The sequence below is a fragment of the Coffea arabica genome, chromosome 11c, assembly GCF_036785885.1.
Source record: "Coffea arabica cultivar ET-39 chromosome 11c, Coffea Arabica ET-39 HiFi, whole genome shotgun sequence".
NCBI lineage: Eukaryota > Viridiplantae > Streptophyta > Magnoliopsida > Gentianales > Rubiaceae > Coffea > Coffea arabica.
Window position 1 is genome coordinate 35,685,616 of NC_092330.1, and position 23,144 is coordinate 35,708,759.

At 33.1% G+C, this 23,144-nt stretch overlaps 2 protein-coding genes across 3 annotated transcripts; one reads left to right on the top strand and one right to left on the bottom strand.

Moving 5' to 3' along the window:
- The first annotated feature begins 6,137 nt into the window (after positions 1 to 6,137).
- LOC113716110 (uncharacterized) lies at positions 6,138 to 6,841 on the top strand. Its single transcript, XM_027240406.2, has 2 exons — positions 6,138 to 6,326; positions 6,503 to 6,841. The coding sequence occupies exons 1-2, from the start codon at positions 6,138 to 6,140 to the stop codon at positions 6,839 to 6,841; spliced, it is 528 nt and encodes a 175-aa protein (XP_027096207.1).
- On the bottom strand, positions 6,807 to 10,102 carry LOC113716629 (uncharacterized). Of its 2 annotated transcripts, XM_027241024.2 has the most exons (4): positions 9,815 to 10,095; positions 8,595 to 9,482; positions 7,872 to 8,229; positions 6,807 to 7,286 (listed from the first exon to the last, which is right to left on the bottom strand). In XM_027241024.2, exons 2-3 carry the CDS (start codon positions 8,895 to 8,897, stop codon positions 7,876 to 7,878), a joined length of 657 nt encoding a protein of 218 aa, XP_027096825.1. In that variant the 5' UTR covers positions 8,898 to 9,482; positions 9,815 to 10,095; the 3' UTR covers positions 6,807 to 7,286; positions 7,872 to 7,875. The 2 variants fall into 2 exon arrangements, with proteins under 2 accessions (XP_027096825.1, XP_071927385.1); XM_072071284.1 differs by having other exon boundaries at positions 7,256 to 8,229; positions 9,815 to 10,102.
- Positions 10,103 to 23,144: the final 13,042 nt, after the last annotated feature.

The following is a 23,144-nucleotide window of genomic DNA, read 5'->3' on the forward strand; positions in this document are numbered from 1 at the left end:
CCCTCTTGAGTCCTATCTCTTTTCTTCTTCCCATAACCTGTTCTCACCAACCATAATGACAACAGAGCAATGTCCGCCTCTCTCATTCACAGTAATTAGAACCTTTTGATTTTCCAACTTTTCTGATAAAAGGAGTACGACTGAAAGTCTTTATGACTAATGAATTGATTTACTTATCAAGGAAATTGATTTGGTATTGGTCATCTATAAAGTAAGCCCAAATAAAACATCATTTACGGTAACAAATGTTTGTAGAAAATTGTAGATAAAATGAGTGATGTTTTCCTTTATCAATTGGTATCAAAATTAATGGCATGGACCACTTAATTAATGGCTGGCTGAATTAGTCCATCTCCAAGAATAAACCAACCAAAATTTACAAAGTAGGATCCACATACTTTGCTAAGCAGATGATCCTGCGATGTTCTTCATTAAAGTGGACGATTTACACACGTAAAAAAGATTTAGACTTTATCTCTTTGCAATATCTGTATGGATCTATGTCTCTTTCTCTAGTGAAGACCTTGTTTAACGCAGTACTTGGGACTTGATGAACTTGATTTTCTTTTTTTTTTTTTTTTGAACTTGATGCACTTGTTAATAAGCAAAACATTTTGGTGGTTTTTAAACTTTTGAAGCTAAAAGAAGAATAAATAGATCAAGAATTTCAATTGCGCGTTTGAAATTAGAAGAAGCAAAGAAATCCTAAATAAACAGCCAACAAGATCTTTGGCGTGCACATGTAACGTTGCGAGTTGGGTAGAAAATTGGCCAATGTATTGGTTCTAAGTCCACTCGTCAATGACTGTCGTGACCCACCACAGAAAATTCTTATTTTCTTGTAGACAAAATCCTTAGAGACATATTTTGTACTGAATTAATGGAAATTTTGATTCTCTATCAATTGGTTGTGAAATTGAATTTTTGATTTACGATCCTCTCTTTTGCAATCTAAATCAATTTAAAAATTTTTGACTTAAAAAAATTTAATTGATGGCTTAATTTGATCAAGAGTCTGATCTTCAACAACATAATTATATCATTAGGTAGTTAGTAGACTGATTGATATATCTTTTTCGAGTTTAATTCCAAAATAATATAATTACAAAAATTATTTCCCAATGTAATACTTTTTCAAAACTATTCCTCGATTTGATACTCCTTGTGAGCTGTAGACTTGCAGCAGAAGAACAAAAATATAAATTATATTGCAAAAGTTTGTAATTACAAGGACATGTTGACACAACATTTCCTCAGTCTTTTTCTATTTTACTACCTTGTTGTCTAACCTCTGTGCTTTCTAACATTATCGCACTATCAGTTTTTCCATCTGTTCATTACTCTTGAATATTTCTTGTCCTTCACTTTTGAACATCTCTCACCTTTTTTTTTGGGTTTATTCTATCTCAAATGAATATTGTCTTCCACCTCTCCATTCTCAATTGGTTATGCTTCTAGATGAAGTACTAGTACTTGGTAAAATGCAGAAGTTTTTATCAAATAATTTCTAATGTGATTATTACACTATTTTATTGATAAATTACGATATAATCAAGGTGATTGCAATTAATCTGCAATTCACTGGGGACAAAATTGTGAAAGTAAATTTGGTGCAACTGATTGTAAGTTTTTTCACAAAACAAGTAACTTTTATAATTTATGTAACTTGCTATCTAAATATTAAACCTTACTGGATTTTTCTAGCTAAAATTACCTTCTTCTTTTTTTTCAAAAACTCAGGATTTTTTTATACAAAACATACTATTTTTCAAGAAAAACTTATGACTTCATTAACAAATCTTACCACTTTTTTAGTAAAATTTACTATATCATTAACAAGACTTTTCTATTTTTCAAACGAAACTTCCTATTTTTTGTACAAAACTTCCAACTTTTCAAACAAAATTTATGACTTTGTTAATAAATTTTAACATTTTTTCACGTACAGTATATTAGTAAAGATCTAAATAATGATAAGCTTGGTTACTGCTGCCAGATGGGAATTGGCTGGAGACTTGAATAAGAACTGAATAAGAAGAGTAGCAGTAAACACGAATAAATACCAAGAAGATGCCCCATTGGATGTTTTTTTGGATGTTTTTTGGTACCCCAGATGGGTGGTTCATTTAATTAAATGCTAGTAGAAATTGCTGATAAAGACGACTACATGAAAGTCTTCATGGAAAGTTGATAGCTTGCTCTCGAGAGTGATGTATATATTTCGTTTTTCATAAGAATTATCAGTATGAACCAGTCCGTCGACGACTTGGGACAGGAATCGTTGTCAGGTTAACTGTCTTGAACGATTTCTGTTAATATATTGAATAATAAGTTAGGTCGTCAATGAAAGTCCCGATACTCTGTGGAAAATCTGTTATGTTTTGTGGGGGAAAAAAAAATCCTTGGAGACCAATTCTAGATTCAATTAATGGAAACGTTCATTCCCTATCAGTTGGTTGATTTACAAATTTATGGTACCACAGAACTTCCACCCTCTTTTTTGCAATTTAAATTAATGTAAAATGTTTGATAGAAAATCACCAAACCAATTGAAAATTTGTCAAATGGGAATAACAAATATTTTTTGGGGTTTGAACCATTTTCATCTTTAAAGTTTCCTTGAAGACATATTTAGACCTAACAGTTTCAAATTTTCATCAACTCTATATAGTTGACGACAAATCAAATAATTTGGATACCAAAAAAAAGAGCTTGGCAAATAATGAATTAAGTTTTTGTACACTATTAGTGTAAATATTTTTTACACTAGCAGTTGTAGATGTATGCTACCTTTGAAAAAACGGAATTTCAAATTTAAAATTAAATTATATGGCATATATCCAATACAACTCATGTATATATTGATAGTGCATAAAAAAATTACACCTTATCTAAAGTATCTTTAATCGTTGGTCTCATTTTTTTTTTCATTTAGTCCTTTTCCTTTTTCTCGAACACAAAGTAGTCTTTATTAATAATTTTAGTTTTTCATGTATATATTTTTTGTTTTCAAGTTCTTCAACAATTCCTTCCACTACGGATTGGGTTACCAAATTAAATTTCATCAAAAAGGTTTCGGTACCTCTGGCCTAATACCCTCCTCCTCCTTATTCATATTAATTCTTGGGCTTGGATAATTGAAGAACTACAGCGAATAATATGCATCGATAAATTATTTATTTATATAAATGCAAGATTTTTGTTTAGTGGATTATAATTTATAGCTTTTTTGTTTCCCTGGCCAGTCATGCAAGTAAACCTTTTTTTTTTGGGTCCAAGTAAACGATTAAGTTTTTACCTAATGACAACATAGGCAAAGCAATCTACTTAAGATGCAAATCTATTATGATTAAACAACCTCAAGAGCTAATTCCTAATTTAATGTAATTGCCAATCCCTTGTGTTCTTGACGTGCTGGGAGGGTCTGGGTCTGGTCGTGAGTCGTGACTCAGCATCGGAAATTCTTACGCCCGAGGAATGTTTATTAAACAAATTTGGTTTTAAGAAAAAAGATTCTCACTCCGTACTTTTCTGAATAATTTCTGTGATATTTCAAAACAATTGCCAAAATTTTTTAAAAAAATTTTAATAGTTGATTTGGTTATGAATATTATTGAAGGTATTCAACATAGAAGTGGATATTATGGGCTGATGGCGTACAGGTTTTTATGGGCTGATAGCGTACAGGTTTTGGATTCCTGCAGTATCCTTTTCAACATGTGCCTTTGTATTATGATAGTAGTAATACGGATGGAATTGTTAGCGATGGCCCCAGTGGTAGAAAAAAAAGAGTATTTTCTATTACTTTTATTTTTGGATTTCAACAGTGCCTTTGTATTATGAGAATTTTCTATTACTTTTATTGTTGTTGCCCTGTGATAGTGGTAATAGAGGCAACCTTGGTGGTGGTTGTGGAGGTAGAAAAATGGTAGTGTTCGTGAATTTTGGTGGCAGAGAGAATAACATAAGATAACTTTTTTTTTTTTTTAAAAAAAAAAGAATGGTAATTTAGAATTTTTATGTGAAATTTGTTGTCTTTTCAAAGATTTTGTTAGCAAAATAATAAATACAAGAGTGGTTAGCATAATTGTTGAATTTAGAGGGGCGCTAGGTGAAATTTTCAGAAATCTTAGAACAAGTTTCAAAAAATTTCTCTCCTTTTATTCACTCACTCTATTCTTTTAATATTTCCACTTGAACATCTCATTTTTCCAATAGTCTCCCTCTACTTTAATTGTGTTGTTCGTAGTTATCCTTATAACTGGAAATTCAGTGCAAAAGGTGACAATTGAAAGACAAAAACAATATATTCTAGAGTAGAAATCTGGCATTATATATATGTTAGCCTATTTGAAAAGCTGAGAGACCAACATTGCAGTTTTCTAATTTCTAAGGAACTTGTATGCCAGTAACAAATAGAAATACTGGGTATTGTTTGTCAAAAGAATTTGCAGAAACACCAACGTTGTGGTGTTAAAGTAAAGACCAAAACATCAATGTTCTGAGTCGCTTTTTACAGGTGAACTCAATTAAAATCCTCATTTGGCTTTGAAGTAAGTGCTCATTAGGGAATGGCCGCAATTGACTTTAGATGATTTGCAGATAAACCGCCAACTACTGATTTGGAATATTTTCTGGAATTTCAGGCCCATGAATTTTGGGCTCTATTTTACCGGAATCTGTTGTTTGGCCCAACATGCACAAGGCTCCACATAATCCTACTCTACATTCCACTTCACCAACCCTAAGCTCTGTGTCAATGATACTCTTTTTCCGATGACTGAGAAACTCAGACTTTTTCGTTACTAAAGTTGACCTGCGAGAAACCTTCAAAAGCCGGCAACTTTTGAAGGCTCCCGCAGACCTTAATAAACCCAAACCCCAAACCCCCCCGAACCGATGTGGGATAGAAACCCCACAGGGGTGTCAATGATACTCAGGTAAGCATTTTGTCCTGCTCTTTAATTAATTACTGGAGATAGATAGAAAAAACGGTAGCCCATGTAAAAGTAGAAAATTTGTCTGGTTCATACTAGTATGTGTAATTATTAGAATCACTGGTTGAGGCACGCCCTATGTGTGCGTATACTTTAGGAAAAAGTAATTAATGAAAAAGATATAGAATAACAAACTAGTAAGAGCAAAAGAATTAATTATAGAGTATTGGGATTTTTTAAATTGAAGTTAGCAGGAAGACTTCGATATATATGTGTGTGTGTCTATATATATATATATATATATATATATATATATATATATATGGTAGCAGTGGATAAGTTCCGATAAGTACGGAACTTAAAAGTAGCAGTTATGTCAACATGGACAGTATGGAGTATGAGATGACAATATAATACTTCATCATGCAAGGAGAAAATTGGAATAACAAAAAATGACAAAAAATTTTTTAACACAAATTATAACTATTTGGCAAAAAACTCCTGAAAATACTTGCAAAACCTCTAATATTAAATTGCGCATAATTAGCAACATAATTTTAGAGTAATTACATTTGATCAAAAGTGATACAATCTCTCGTTACTAGAAGAAGGGAGGGATGGATAAGGGAGAAAGAAATATAAATAAGAAATCTTGGATTCAAGACTTTCTACTTACATTAAAAAAAACATTGAAAATAAAACAAAATAAGAAAATCTCTAGTTATTATGTTTGATCAAACAATGTTACAATGGCACAACAGCGTAATTTGTTTAGGATGGGAAGTTTTGAAGAAGTTGACGGTAGTTTTTCTCTCTTCTCTGCTTTTGTAGATAGAAAAGCGTATTTTAGGAAAATCGAATCAATATTTTGCTAAGCACATTTGGGTTTGTTTATGTAAGCATTAAAATATGAGAGCTAAGTGTAATTCTCAATGCCTATTGCTAGCTTTTGCAATTATGTTATACCTCATAGGGTTTATGTGAAATTAATTTCATAGAATAATACTTTTGTATAAAATTCTGTGGATCTTTGCACCTATTCAGTGCAATTGATTTGCAGAAAAATGTGAGAAAGTCACTTAAGTAGTTCTTGAGTTAGTTATGGCAAAAAAAGTCCTGGCCAGAAACAACGACGATGTTGAAGTTGACAATTGTTCATAGAAGAAAAGAAAACCAGAAAACAGAAATCAAGAGCCAAGAATGGGACTCTTCACCTACACCATAACCGGTGGCGGTTTCATGTTGATCGGTGCCTGGGAATTGTTCGTATCTTCCTCTGAGTGTATCCAAAATACGCCACTATCTCCGCCCCTTACCAGCCATCGCGCCATTTCGGCTATTAACAACAGCAGCACTCAAACGAAAAAGGCCCCTCTTTCTTCATCATCGGTAACATGCTTATCAATCTCCGTCCTTTTTTTCCTCTTCATTCTAAACTCTCTCATCTCCATCTCCGACGCCCTCAACTCCAAAGACCACGTCAGTTTCGCCTTCCAGTTAGAGGTAATCGCAATTGCTCTCCTTTTTTCCTCTACTCAACTCTGGGTCTCTGAGCGCATGTCAAGATTTCGTTTCAATTTCCTTCGGCGATCCTCAATATGCTGCTTCTTTTCGCTTTCGGAGAAGAAATTTTGTTCTTTTACGTTAGAAGAAAGGACCCCAGGGGGGTAGAAAACCGATACTACGACCTCTTCCTCGTGCCAATAGGCATTTGTCTGTTTTGTACTATTCTAGAACTGAAAAGTCCGAAATCGAATAATGCAAGATTGGGACGCGGGGTTGGACTGGTTTTACAGGGTATGTGGATAGGTAAGATGGGATTCAGTTTCTTGATCAACCCAAAAAAAAAAGAAAAAAAAAACCCAATACTGATGTCTATATATGCACATCGTGAATCCGTATAAACATGAAACATAAAGACATTTTGTTCGTTATCTAGCCAATAGGTCCAGCCGTGCAACCCACTAAGCTATATGCAAGAGGGCACAAGTTTAGAAACCTGTATCCTGATCTACTCTTGTCTACCAAGTGAGGCAGAGATGAACAGTGTACCATTAAAGAAAGCAAAATGAAATACACTACTGCAACCATCCCAAATAAACCTGGTTCATCAAATCAAGGGTTCAACAACTTTGATATCATCTAACAGCAGATTCCAGCGGGCCTCGTAATGCTGATAATTGATGTGTCCATCTCTCTAGTCTCTACAGCCAAAATGATGACCAGATTCTAAGCTACTTCTAGTTTTGAGCACCTTTAGAACCTTCCATCACCCCTTTGCCACCCTCACGAATGCTTGAGTAACTCAATGATACTGATTTTGCACTCTTTCGCTCTTCATTCTTTGAGCTGCTCAGTGTAAGAAGGACAAGTTAGACGAGGAATTACATATGAAAATATGAGCCAAGTACATTTAATATGTTGTCTGATTGAGCAGACCTAATTGCATATTTCCTACTTCCAAGTACATTCAGATGTTACTAACTGATGATCTTTTCTCCTTCCACCCTTATCACTGAAGTGGAAGTCCTTCAAAAGGTGACTTATTGCCACAGATCACAAACCAAATCATAAATTCTAGTATTAGCAGGAACCACAAATAAATCATAATTAACCACTATAAAAGATTCATCATGGCTAATAATCAGGAACATCAAACAATCATTGCAATTCTTCAAGTCAATTCATGGTTTACGTTAATAACATAAACACAAACAGGAGCAAAAATGTCCTGAAACACTATAATTGCAACTTTAAAAAAAATTATAACCGAACTCACAATGCAGATCAATATCCTCTTCACCAGCTAACCCAAAAAAATAAAAAATAAAAAGATTCCGTCGTTGCATTTATCCAAACTCTATGTCACAAACAATTTAACAAATGAGCTAATTTAAGCTATTCACTTAACAAAACTAAGATCCAAATATCTACCTCGTCAATGAGTACCATAACCATTGACTTCTGATGCAGGCACTGCTACAATAGCCTTCTGCATTTCCACACTCCTCACCTCTTTAATCCCATTCTGATCAGCATCATCAAGATCATCATCAGAATCCAAAGTAAACTGAGGCTGACCATCCAAATGCTGAATCTCAGCTCCAAGCGGCCTATACTGCAACAAATCACGCCTAATCCCATGCTTCTTGCGGACAATTCCATACACCACAACACTCAAAGTCACTAGAAGTGCAAGATGGCAATTAAACTGAAGCATAGCGATCGCTCGACCACGATGATACTCAGGGTGCCCTTTACACTTAATCGTATAGTTTCCTCTACTCTTCCCCTGCAAAGAGCATACGTGTACCATCATCAAATCGGAGAAAAACGAGAAACCCATTTGGACTATCCACATACCTTGTAAAACCAGTCCAACCCCGCGTCCCAATCTTGCATAATTGGATTTCGGACTTTTCAGTTCTAGAATAGTACAAAACAGACAAATGCCTATTGGCACGAGGAAGAGATCGTAGTATCAGTTTTCTACCGCCTGGGGTCCTTTCTTCTAACGTAAAAGAACAAAAATTCTTCGCCCAAAGCGAAAAGAAGCAGCATATTGAGGATCGCCGAAGGAAATTGAAACGAAATCTTGACATGCGCGAAGAGACCCAGAGTTGAGTAGAGGAAAAAAAGGAGAGCAAATGCGATTACCTCTAACTGGAAGGCGAAACCGACGTGGTCTTTGGAGTTGAGAGCGTCGGAGATGAAGATGAGAGAGTTTAGAATGAAGAAGAAAGAAAGGACGGAGATTGATATGCATGTTACAGATGATGAAGAAAGAGGGGCCTTTTTCGTTTGAGTGCTGCTGTTGTTAATAGCTGAAATGGCGCGAGGGCTGGTAAGGGGCGGAGATAGTGGCGTATTTTGGATACATTCAGAGGAAGATACGAACGATTCCCAAGCACCGATCAAGATGAAACCGCCACCGGCTATGGTGTAGGTGAAGAGTCCCATTCTTGGCTCTTGATTTCTGTTTTCTGGTTTTCTTTTCTTCTCTTTATCCTCAGGTGAGTAGTCTTCAATGCAATCATTACCCAGATTTTCTCAAAGCCACTTTCTATAAACTTGAAGTATGAATAGCGCCATGATTTCTTGAAGAGAAGGATTCCCAAAACTCTCAAGAGCCCGACAGCAAACCCCGGTCCTATACCAGCATAAAACCAAGACCAATCAGACTTTGCTGTGGCCTTTATCATCATGAGTAGGCCCATTTTTTGTAGACAACTTGTGTTCCGAGAAGTTGATTTGGAGCGGTTTGCCACAAAGTCCACTATTTCCTTCATAGATAGATGGATCGGTCAAGGTCTGAAGTTGATTTCCTACAGGTATTGGCCCTGAAAGTTTATTGTGTGACAAATTCAGGGAGTTCAATGAGTACAAATCAGATAAGCTTTCGGGGAGATAGATCAAGTGCTTCAAGTTGCCGATCTTCTCGGCGATCCTTCCAGTCAAATGATTGTGAAAGATTCAAAAATTTCAATTGATCGAGTTCCATTATCTCATCAGGGATCTCGCCAACGCTATAATCTCCTTCTTGGCCTGATACCATGGTATTAATGTTATTAGAGCAGTGAGGAATAAATCTACTCAAGTTATTATGTGCTAAGTTCAGCACTCGAAGATGTAAGAGTTGGTAGAGCGTATCAGAAATAGCTCCATGGAAGTTATTTGACTAAAAGCTTAGACACATTAAATTTGTTAACCTTTCCCCAATCCAAGCTGTTATAATATCCTTTAGTCCATTGTCGCCGAGATCAAGAATTTGCAAATTTCATGGGAATAAAAACATATGTGCATAATATACATACATATTAGTACCGTGTGTGTGATGCATGTGAATAAAAACATATTTTATAGTATGTGTATAATACCTTCCCATGAACAACAATTTTCTCCAATCCAAAATAACAGTCAATTTGATTCATCTATCAACCTATACTTGAATTGAAGAAGAGCTTGTTGTTCATTCTCAATACAAGAGACATTCGAATAATTATGAGCTTGTTTGCTGCTGCCAAATGTGAATTGGCTGGTTACAGGAATAGAACTGAATAAGAAGAGTAGTAGTGAACATGAAGTAGTACAAAGAAGATGATGCTCCATTGGATTTCTTTGGTATTATTGGTTTATTTGATATAGTTATCTCAGATGAGTGGCCTCATTTATACACTTACAAAAAGCATCACTTCACCATTTTGTGTTTGTGGGAAGTAGAATGGAACCATACAAAGATGATAAAGGACGACGGCTTCAAGTCCTCGTGGAAAAAATGTGGTGGAGGGGAAAGACAGCGTGGAAAATCCTTGCGTGCTTGTGAGGAAAATCTTTGGTGACATACAAATGGAAATATTAATTCATTTTATTTTTGGATTTTAATTTAATTTGGATACCGACGTTACCATAAAAACTCAATCCTAATTAAGTTTTGTTATTCTTATGAACTACTGATCGGAGCACACTATATATATGCGTAAATAATTCAAGTTATATTTAATTGTAAAAATTAGTTTTCTGGAAATTAGTTTTACATTTTGAGAATTCATGTTTTATGAAATTTTGTGTGAAAACAATATACATGAGCAGTTTTTTGTTAGTTATCATTAACTGTAAGCATTAGCAATACAACTCAAATTTCCACATAAAACGAGAAAAAGTAATTTTTTGAGAATTTCAAATGCGCATTTAAAATTTTAAGAAGCATAGAAAACCTTAAAAAACAACGTTCAAGATCTTGACGGGCAACATATAACGTTCCAAGTTGGGTACAAAATTGGCGGATGTGTCTAAGTCCACTCGTCAATGGAAGTCGTGACCCACCGTGAAAAATTTTTATTTTCTTGTGGACAAAATCCTTAGAGAATATTTTGTACCGGATTAATGGAAATTTTGATTCTCTATCAGTTGTTTGCAATCTAAATTAATTTTAAAATGTTTGACTTAAAATCTCCAAACCTATTGAAAATTTGTCACAAATCCTAAATTTAATAGGTCTATGTTAAAGAAGCATGAAGGACGCGCGGTAGTCTGCATTGCATGTTGGATAGTTACAAAAAAAAAAAAAAAAAGGTGCACATTTATCAAAAAAGTTTTGTTTGTTTTTATGTACTTGTTCATTATCAAAATTTGATCTTTCAAAAGTTTATGTACTTGAATAAGAGGTTTGAGCATTCAAAAAACCTTTTATATGTAAAGTGAATTATATATAGTGCGACAAACAGCAAGTATGGAACTCCTTTTTTAGTCTTTTTTTGAGCTAATCTATATTTCTTTCTCCAATAAAGACATTCTTTGACATTAATGTGGCATCATAAAGTTTTTCATAAGTAAAACATTTTAGTGGCTTTTAAATTATAAAGAAGATGAAGCTCAAGAAAAAAAAAAAGAATAGACCAACAACCTAGAATGCAAATATCAAACCAAGAAAAGGACAAACAAAAATTCCTAAATTCATAGCATCCAATATCAAGACGTCCACCGTCCACATATAGCGTTTCAAAGGGGTTAGAATAGTAGGTTTGGCGTTCCAATACTTTCACTTGTCAAATTTTATGATCTGTTCATGTCTGCAATTATATGGGAAAAGTCTCCAATTGGGTGAAGATTCTCTGCAATTCATCTAATTCATGGAAGCTAAATGGACACATGTTGTTTTGATGGATACATAATTATAAGAGATAATTGCAGAAACCTCCCCTGAGATTTCTGACATTTGCACTGACCTCCCCTGTAGGTTTAGAAATTGCATTCACCTCCTCTGAACAGTAACAATTTGTTGCAGAAACCTCCCTGACAGCTTTTGTAGATGTGAGATAAGAAATTTCTTCCAATTTTGCCCTCTTCTTGCTTGACAATTATTATTTGCTTGACAATTGCTTAACTAATTATCTAATTAGTTAATAGTTAAACTAATTAACTATTAACTAATTATCTGATTAATTATTAACTAATTAACTAATTATCTAATTAATTAATTAACTAATTAACTAATTTCTATTTTTCTAATTAGCTGTTTAACTAATTAACTAAAGCTATTGTCTGTCCGAAACTAACAAACTATTTGCATGTTAAACTAATTAACTAATTAACTGCTTAACTAATCAACTAATTAACTAACTAACAAATTAACAGACTATTTGCATGTTAAACTATATGTAGTACGCATTACCTATTTACAGTATCGGCTCTTTATGGGTATTTTACTTTCAAACATTTAATTTATGATAAAAACATCAATGTTTGTAAGTAAAATTCAAAAAGTGTTACAGTAATATTCTTACAAAAAGGGAGGAGCATATGGCCATAAATTAAATGTTTGAAAGTAAGAATATTGATATCTTTTGTAACACTTTTTGAATTTTACTTACAAACATTGATATTTTCATCATAAATTAAATGTTTGAAAGTAAAATACCTATAAAGAGCCGATACTTTAAATAGGTAATGCGCACTGCATATAGTTTAACATGCAAATAGTTTGTTAATTAGTTAGTTAATTAATTAGTTAATTAGTTAAGTAGTTAATTAGTTAATTAGTTTAACATGCAAATAGTTTGTTAGTTTCGGACAGACAATAGCTTTAGTTAATTAGTTAATTAGATAAATAGAAATTAGTTAATTAGTTAATTAATTAATTAGATAATTAGTTAGTTAATTAGTTTACTGAATGGGCTGCAATTGCTGGCCCCTTGTAGTTGGCAAAGTTTTACTAGCTATTGCGGGAAGCTGTTGAGGTCTTTGATGAGAGCTGTGGTGGCGCACAGAATGCCTTGGGGGCCTTATTTATCATGTTCTAATGGAATAAAGGTAGAATGAATCATGTGCCTTGCTTTGAATATGGTTTTATCCAGTGAAGTTTGTGAGAGGTTGGAAATTTCAAGTGATCTGCAGGTAAGCTTGTTAGGCTTGCACATCTCACTGAAGTGAGAGGGAGCCAAAACTTTTGTGTTAGGGGGGCGAGAAATCAAGTGCATAGCAATATTAAAAAAAATGAAGTAGAGAAAGTATGAAATAGTTTGTTAGTTTCGGATAGACAATAGCTTTAGTTAATTAGTTAATTAGATAAACAGAAATTAGTTAATTAGTTAATTAATTAATTAGCTAATTAGTTAGTTAATTAGTTAAGTAGTTAATTAGTTAATTAGTTTAACATGCAAAAAGTTCGTTAGTTTCGGACAGACAACAGCTTTAGTTAATTAGTTACACATGCAAATAGTTTGTTAGTTTCGGATAGACAACAACTTTAGTTAATTAGTTAATTAGATAATTAGATAATTAGTTAATTAGATAAACAAAAATTAGTTAATTAATTAATTGGATAATTAGTTAGTTAATTAGTTAATTAGTTTAACATGCAAATAGTTTGTTAGTTTAGGATAGACAACAACTTTAGTTAATTAGTTAATTAGATAAACAAAAATTAGTTAATTAATTAATTAGATAATTAGGTAGTTAATTAGTTAAGCAGCTAATTAGTTAATTAGTTTAACATGCAAATAGTTTATTAGTTTCGGACAGACAACAACTTTAGTTAATTAGTTAATTAGTTAATTAGTTAATTAGATAAATAGAGATTAGTTAATTAGATAAACAGAAATTAGTTAATTAATTAATTAATTAATTAGATAATTAGTTAATTAGTTAATAGTTAATTAGATAATTAGTTAATAGTTAATTAGTTTAATTATGCAGAAATAGTTTGATTAGTTAATAACTATTAACAATTAGATAATTAGTTAATTAGTTAATAGTTAATTAGATAATTAGTTATTAATTAATTAGATTATTAGTTAATTAGTTAAACTATGCAGAAATAGTTAACTTAGTGTAATTTTTATTAACAAATGTTTTGTTGGGTTTGATGAAAGTACTCATCACATTCATTTGGTAAAATTAAATCATGTCAGGGATACTTTAGTAAATTGATCCACTTTTGCATATTAAATTGCCTCCAACTTTTGATAGGAGAGGTCAGTGCTATTTCAATATTGATAGGGGAGGTCAATGCTATTATTATAAAAGTCAGGGGAGGTTTCTGCAATTATCCCTAATTATAAATGAGTGAGGTCATTCTAATAATAAATGAGTGGCTAATATGATGCCACATATAGGCTTTATCCTGCTATCACACGTTTCGATAGGGACAACTGATAGGGAGTGAACATTTCCATTAATTGAATCTGGAATATGCCTCCAAGGATTTTTTTCCACAACGTATGGGGACTTTCATTGACTAACCAAACTTGTTATTTAGTATATTAACAAACACCGTTTAAGACGGTTAACCTAACATCTGTCTCGATCCCAACTTATCGATGGACTAGTTCATAGTGATAATTCTGATGAAAAACAAAATATATACATCGCTCCAGAGCAAGTGATCAACTTTCTATGAAGACTTTTAGACAGTCGTCCTGATCAGCAATTTCTACTAGCATCTAAATGAACTACCCATTTGAGCTAGCTTTATCAAATACCCAGTAAAAAAAACATCCAAAGGCTCATCTTCTTGGTATTTATTCATCTTTACTACAGCTGTTTTTATTCAGTTCTATTCAAGTCTCCAGCCAATTCCTGTTTGGCAGTAGTAATCAATCTTATCATTATTTAGATCTTTACTGGTATATTATACATGAAAAAATGTTAAAATTTATTAGGAAAGTCATAAATTTTGTTTGAAAAAGTAGCAAGTTTTGTGAAAAAAGGGGAAGTTTTGTTCGAAAAATAGAAAGGTTCTGGTAATGATATAGGAAATTTTACTAAAAAAGTGGTAAGATTTGTTAATGAAGTTATAAGCTTTTCTTGAGAAATCGTATGCTTTATATAAAAAAAATGCTAAGTTTTGGGAAAAAATGGTACCTTTTGCTAAAAAATCTAGTAAGATTTAGTAGTTAAATAGCAAGTTACAATAGCTAATAAAAGTTATTTGTTTTGTGCAAAAACTTACTATTAGTTATGCCAAATTTCTCTTTTTGCAATTTAAAATAATACAAAATGTTTGATAGAAAATCACCAAACCAATTGAAAATTTGTCAAATGGGAATAACAAATGTTTTGGGGTTTGAACCATTTTCATCTTTAAAGTTTCCTTGAAGACATATTTAGACCTAACATTTTCAAATTTTTATCAATTCTTTGTAATTGTTGACAAATCAAATAATTTGGATACCAAAAAAAAGAGCTTGGCAAATAATGAATTAAGTTTTTGTACACTGCTAGTGTAAATATTTTTTACACTAGCAGTTGTAGATGTATGCTACCTTTGAAAAAACTGAATTTCAAATTTAAAATTAAATTATGTAGCATATATCCAATATAACTTATATATACACTGGCAGTGCATAAAAAAATTTCACCTTATGTAAAGTATCTTTATTCGCCCATCGCATATTTTTTCTCATTTAGTCCTTTTCCTTTTTCTCGAACACAAAGTAGTCTTTATTAATAATTTTAGTTTCTTCCACCATCAAATCCAGCAGTGCTAACGGGTGTGACCAAAATTTCAACTGGTCTCTTGAAAAAAAAAAGCGCGATCTTTACTTTCTTCCCATTTGTTTTCATTTTTAAATTTGTCTCTCCTTCTTATTATTATTATTTTTTCTTGTTTTTACATTCTTCAACAATTCCTTACACTACGGATTGGGTTACCAAATTAAATATCATCCAAATGGTTTCGGTACCTCTGGCCTTATACCCTCCTTCTCCTTGTTCATATTAATTCTTGGGCTTGGATAATTGAAGAATTACAACCAATAATATGCATCAATAAATTTGTTTATTTATATAAATGCAAGATTTTTGTTTAGCGGATTATAATTTATAGGTTTCTTGTTTCCCCGGTCAGTCATGCAAGTAAACTTTTTATTTTTTTTTTTGGGTGCAAGTAAACGATCAAGTATATACCTAATGACAACATAGGAAAAGCAATGTACTTAAGATGCAAAAGAACAGGGGTAAATTATGATTAAATAACCTCAAGGGGCTAATTCCTAATTTAATATAATTGCCAGTCCCTTGTGTTCTTGACGTGCTGGGAGGGTCTGGTCGTGAGTTGTGACTCAGCATCGGAAATTCTTACGCCGGAGGAATGTTTATTAAACAAATTTGGTTTTAAGAAACAAGATTCGCACTTGGTGCTTTTCTGGATAATTTCTGTGATATCTAAAAACAATTGCCAAAATTGGAAAAAAAAACGAATTTTAATAGTTGATTTGGTTATGATTTTATTGAAGGTAATTAATATAGAAGAGGATCAAATTGTTTTCTTAAACTTTAATATGGATAATAATTTGCGGGCAACAACAATTGTATGATCAAAACAGTTCCACCAATGCCAGATGCAATCCTCTTCAACCTCATTCCTATCAAGGGCTTCTTGTCACATGCCATCAATCTCTATCTTACTATAAGCTAATTTACTACTACTATATATATATATATATATATATATATATATATATATATATATATATATATATATATATATATATATGTCTCTTTTAAGTTAGTTTATTTTATTTCTATAAAATTTTTTGAATCTATAATGTACAAATTTTGTGGCAATTTTGAGGAAATGGAGAATGAGTATTTAATGTGACAGAATAATTAAGGTCACGTTGTGTTGCATTAAAATAAAAATGTCAGATTGTGTTCCAAATTAATGAACTGCATAATGTCGACATACGATTTAAACAACAGAAAAAAACAAATGGATAGTTCATCTCTTTAATTTTACAAACTCTCATATTTGTATCTATCATTTAAAAATATTGTGATTTAAGCCCGCTTTTTATAGATGGACTCTATTAAAATTACCTTTTACCTCCCAATTGAACATGGACCAAAAAATAAAAATAAAAAAAAAAATCCTCAATTGGGTGGAAGTCATTGCTCATTTGGGAATGGCAGCAATTGACTTTACAGGATTTGCAGATAAACCACCAACAAATGATGCGGAAAATATTCTGGACTTCCAGGCCTATGAATTTTCGGCTCCATTTCACCGAAATCTGTCACTTGGCCGGTTGGCCCAACCTGAACAAGGCTGCACATAATCCTACTCTATAACACTCAACTTCACGGGCGCTAAGCTCTGTGTCAAAACTACTCAGGTAATCAATTTGTCCTTTTTTTTTTGTTAATTTGTGTAGATAAATAGATAAAATAGTAACCCATGTAAATGTTGGATAACGGGCCTCACAAGTAGAAAATTTGTCTAGTTCATACTAGTTTGTGTAATTATTAGAATCACTGGGTGAGACACACACTCTATGTGTGCGTATATTTTAGGAAAAAGTAAATAATGAAAAAGATATAAAATAACAAACTAGTTAGAGCAAAAGAATTAATTATAGAGTATTGGGATTTTTTAAATTGAAGTTAGCGGGAAGACTTGGATATATATAGTAGTAGTGGATAAGTATAGAATTTAGAAGTAGCAGTTATGTCAACATGGATGGTGTGGAGTATGAGATGGCAATATAATACTTCATCATGCAAGGAGAAAATTGGAATAACAAATAATGATAGAATTTTTTTTAAACACAAATTACAACTATTTGGCAAAAAACTCTTGAAAATACTTGCAAAACCTCTGATATTAAATTGCACATAATTAGTAACATAAGTTTAGAGTAATTACATTTATCAAACAGTGATACAATCTCTAGTTGCTAGAAGGGGGAGGGATGGTGATAGGTTGAAATTTGATATTAAATTTATGATTAATTTCTCTTTTATTCTTGTCAAATATTGTTTTAATTGTCAGATTCTACTTATATTTTTTGTTTTGTGTTAATTATAGGGCGTTGGAGGGAAAAGTGCTAAAAAGGGACAATTTTTCTGAAATTGGTCATCAAGCGCGAGTTTGCAAAGTCCAGATGGAGTTTACGTAGGAAGTTAGGCAAAGACTAGGAAATTGCCATTTTTCTTAGATGTTTTTATTTAGGGAACAATTAGGATTATTTTTGAAGTTTCCTTTTTCAATTAGAATTCTATTTTTCAGTTAGCCAAGTAGAAACCGAATTGGGGGTACTAAAAAAGGTCAAGAGGTCTTGTGACTGGCTCTCACGGAAAAAAGGCAGAAAGCTTTAGCCGCCTTCATCCTTTTTTCTTTTTCTTACATTTTGGACATTATCAGATGGTTATGAAAAACACTTCAATCAATTCGTATTATTTAATGGCGATAATGTGCAACTAAATTCTCTTTTTCTAGTCGAGGAATAACAAAGGATTTGATTCATCAATATCGGTGAGATTTAATCGTTTTTATCATAGTTATTAAAACCAACCCGGACATCAACCCGGCAAGAGGATTGGGTTGACGGGTCAGTGATTCAACCGGTGAGTCACTGGTTGAACTGTTGGGTCACAATATATAATAAAAAATATATATAATATAATTAAATAAACATGTAAATTATAATATAAGTACAGAAAAAGAGCATTTTTTTGGGTCATTTGAAATCTTTCTACCCTCTAGATCTTCATATCCTAACAGATCTTTTTTTCCTTTAGCTCCTATTTTCAGTTACCGAATTCAACCTGCCTAGGCTACTAAGAGGTTCAATTTACTTTCTTGAATAAGCTAATAAACACAGATTCATAGTGCAACTATAATTCGTGCTTCTATTATAAGTTTCCACTCAAATACATCCCAGTCTGAAAATCTTCAAACTGAGCATTTCTCCATTGGATGTTTTCTAAGATTCATAACAAAATTTAACTGTGAAAATCTAAATTGATTGAACCATAACTTTAGAAGTCAAGCAAGCACAAAGGATGGCTCTACATTTCTACCTCCCTTAGCTATCATGAGCTTGAGCTCTAGAACCTGACCAACAAAACAAGCAACTCAACAAATTCTAGAGTGCATCTCCTCTTAAAAAGCTAAAAGTGCCAAGATTCAATTAGTGCATGCACGAGTATCACACAAGGTGCCATCATATGTACAAAAGTTCCAATATTTGATGCACTTGCAATAGCTTGTCAACTTTTACAAGTTACTGGGAAATCAAAGTTTGATGTTTATGGTTTATTTAATATTTTTATATATTTTTTCCATAGATAAACAATTGGGTTCTTCAACATCAACTCTAAAACTGGAATTCAAGAGACTTACCTTTAACGAGCAGCGTTGTATATACATATATATATAACTAGATGCACATAACTCCTAACTTGGAGAGAAACACATTAGCACTTGGTGCCGTGGTGTGTGCAGATTCATGAGCAGAAAGCTGGACTGCTGAAGCCAGGATATTACTTACCTTCAAGGCTTCACTGGCTTACAAAGCTTCAAGCCTTCAATGGCAGCTTCGGTGGCAGCTGCAGCTTCCTGGAAGAATTCTGGCAGCGGCTGCGGCAACTTCGAACTTTGAACTTCCAAGATGCCATGGTGTGTGCCTAACTGCAAAGCTTCACTGGCTTATTGGCAAGGCGGCAACAAAGCTTCAAGCCTTCAATGGCAGCTTCGGTGGCAGCGGCTTCCTGGAAGAATTCTGGCAGCGGCTGCGGCAACTTCGAATTTCCAATTGCTTGCCTCAGACTCTAAAAGCAATTAGCAAAGCACAGGAAAGAAAAATTGAAAGCCGAATCCCTAAAAAATTGAAAGTCGAAAAATTGAAAAACTGCTTACTAAATCCCTGCTTGCCTCAAGAAGTTCTCAGTTCGTTCTCACTTCTCAGAGGAACAAAGAAGAAAAGAATCCCTAAATGCCTAAATCCCCAAATGGCCGAATCCCTATTCAATTTTTCTGATTTTCTCTTCTAATTGGCTAAAAATGTAACGAAAAGACGATAATGCCCATGTAATGTGAATAGTCAAAATAAAAGAATTGGGTAAAACAGTAACTTCAAAAAAATTGCCAAAACCCATCGGGTTTATCAATAATTGCCGGTTCTAGTGGTTCCCTTGTTAAACCGTCCAGGTCAAGCGGGTCGAAGCGGGTTCTTTGCAACTAACTAGTAACCCGGCCCCGTTTCATGGCTGGGCCACCGGTTTGACCGGTCCGACCGCCGAGCCGGGCAGGGTTTAATAACTATGGTTTTTATCAATTTATTTTATTCGTTAATATTTGTATGCCTTCTGATTTAATTTCTCATGGTTTGTAGTTGTTTGAATATTAAAGGCACCTGATATTTAACTCAAGCTAACGAACTATTGTCAATTAGGACAGTTAAATCTGTAATTGTTTAATTATCTTAAATTAGTGACAACTAATGTGATTGAGATCATGTTAGGGAGACATACGATATAAATTAAATAAACCTTGGTAGTGTGTTTGTTAATTAGAATAGGGTTTTTTTTTTATTTTTAATGCAATCAAGAAATTAAATTCTATGGGCGTACCTAGAGTTATTTTTTGGTTAGAAAAGTAGTTAACGAGCGTACCTTAACTATTGAGACACTAAGAAAAAGTTGGTCGTTTATGTTTATTAGCGAATAATTGAAATAATTATTGTATCAATAATCAGTCATTTGAACCACTCCCGGAGTTATTTCCTTGGTTAGAGTTCGTTTATCCTTCAATTAAGTTTAACTTGTTTTAGTTTAATTATTTTTAATTTGTATTGATTGTTTATTTTCATTTTCAATTGTCCAGACTCCCCCGATTAATTCTTATTTGGAAGGAAACAAATTTTCCTCCTAATCCCTATGAAGACGACGCTACTTGCCATTATACTTGTTTACATCTTTGAGAGTATGATTTTATTATTGCACAGACCAATACCTGTCAGATGGATTGGGTGAGAAGGAGAAGGGAGTATAAGTAAGAGATTCTGGATTCAAGACCTTCAACTTACACTAAAATAAAAAAAATACACTAAAAATAAAACAAAGTAAGAAAATCTCTAGTTACTATGTTTGATCAAACAATGTTACAATGGTACAACAGCGTAATTTGTTTACGGTGGGAAGTTCTGAAGAAGTCAACGGTTGATTTTTTTTCATCTCTGCATTTGTAGATAGAAAAGCATATTTTAGGAAAATCAAAGCAAAATTTTGCTAATCTTATTTGGGTTTGTTTATGCAAGCATTAAAATATGAGAGCTAAGTGTGATTCTCGATGCCTATTGCTAGCTTTTGCAATTATGTTATACGTCAAAGGGGTTACATGAAATTAATTTCATAGAACAATACTTTTGTATAAAATTCTATGGATCTTTGCACCTATTCAGTACAATTGATTTGCAGAAAAATGTGAGAAAGTCACTTCAAAAAGTAGTTCTTGAGCTTTTTTTTTTTTTTTTTTGCTGAAACGAAGTATTGATAAATTCATAACTTTACACTTGTAGAGCAACGGCTCCAAGAGACTATTCAAAAGTGTTAGACACATTGAGAATTGTTCCATTTCTCATCATCACAAATGCCAACTGCATAAGTACTAACAGATGTACTTATATTGTCATTTGCTATATCTAAACAAAATGAGCATTTTTTAAATAAAGAGTTTAAATTGTTTATGTCATCTATCAGAGTTGCCAGTCTAATATCTTTGGTTTTCCTAGACATCAACGATGATAGAAGCTGCTTCTGGGGGGATATGGACCTTAAGTTCTGTCTAATTCTTTCCTCTAGCCTTGATCAAAGCTACTTTACTCAAGCTCACAAACAACCGCGCTGTTTGTGAGGTTTCAAAAAATTTCCCCTTTTTTATTCACTTTATCCTTGTGAGGTAGAAAACTAATCTAGGAAAGGAAAAATATATATCAGCATTATATGAATATAAAAATCTATTCATCTAGAATAATCAATGGTTCAAAAGTACCTAAAAACATTAATTAGTAGTTTGTAAGAGTTTTTGAGAGAAAAGCTAGATTGAAAACCAATTAGAAATTAAATAACTACATCAACTATTAGCATAAACTACTATAGAATTCTTCTAAAGCATAAAACGTTGACAGAAAATTAGATCAGTAACCCAGAAAAACAATCTAAATTGTTCGACACAGAATATTTATTCCATTCAATGCTAACAGTAAAATAATTATCTTTATAATCGATTGTAAATAAACAAAAATCAATGAGATTGTCGTAATATGGACTTTAATGAAACATAATAGACTGCAATGTAAATATGGATAATATAAGAGAATTATTTGAACTCAAACTTTTTGAGAGAGTTGAAACAATTGCTAGTAGAACGAGAGAAAGGTTTTGTTATCTAGTTTTTGGGATCAAAATTATCAAAAGGCAAGGAAAGGATATATTTGGCTTCCAACCAAATAATAGTTTATTGGGGAAAAATTCCTTCCAACCAGAGGATTACGTCAACAAGCTGTTGTTTAGCCTCTACAATCTCGACAGTTACAGTCGCCACAAATCCATAGACAAATTCTTGCATGTATTAGACATTTGTCACGGGGTTTTGCTTTTACCTTCCGGTGCCAGTCATCGACATAGAAAAATATGGCCAAGTTGGGTTCTTGAGAAGACAATTCCATCTGCAACAGAGCTTCACGGAGCAGGAATCCAAATGCAAAGAAGCAGAAGTCTCCATTACATAGGATTTTACAAAGGTGTTTTCTGCGTCACCCTCAAGGTGCCTGTAATTGTTGTGGATAATATTACTGAAACATTCTTTCTCAACCTATTAGCTTTCGAGCGTTTACAAGTCGGGGCAGGCAGAGAAGTGACTAACTATCTTGCTTTCATGAACAATATCATCCGAGACTCCAAGGACATTAGTCTCATTCGTTCTTGTGGGATCATCCAAAATTCTCTTGGTAAGGATGAAGTTGTTGCTGATTTATTCAACTCCCTGACCAAAGATGTCACAATTGATACAGAGCTTGATTTATATGGTCGATAAGGAAGTTATCAAGTATTGCAATAGACCTTGGGTTCGTTGGAGAGCCAATCTTGTTAGGACTTACTTTAGCAATCCATGGGCAAGTATATCTGTAATAGGTTCAATGTTTCTTTTTGCCTTCACCTTTGCCCAGACTGGTTATACCATAATTGCTTACTACCGGAGGCCTTAGTGGATGTTTAGGCATTTCTTGTTACCAATTTCATGGGTATTGATCATCAATTGTTGGTAAAAACGGTGAAGAGGCTTAAAGTGTCATTGGAATCAATAAGATGGAGCTATCGGAGAAGTACTGCAAGAAACAATTGATTTGACTTGATAATGTAGTTAAAGAAAATGAGAATGGAACAAAGAATAGTACGATCTCCAACACAAAGTTTGCATGCTCCTGC

Bases quoted from the DNA above. Each gene is read 5' to 3' on its own strand.
- LOC113716110 (XM_027240406.2), top strand. From the start codon at position 6,138: ATGGGACTCTTCACCTACACCATAACCGGTGGCGGTTTCATGTTGATC. The intron at 6,327-6,502 runs GTAACATGCTTA...GCGCATGTCAAG, and splicing joins CCCCTCTTTCTTCATCATCG to ATTTCGTTTCAATTTCCTTC.
- LOC113716629 (XM_027241024.2), bottom strand. From the start codon at position 8,897: ATGGGACTCTTCACCTACACCATAGCCGGTGGCGGTTTCATCTTGATC. The intron at 8,230-8,594 runs GTAATCGCATTT...TGCTCTTTGCAG, and splicing joins GTTTCGCCTTCCAGTTAGAG to GGGAAGAGTAGAGGAAACTA.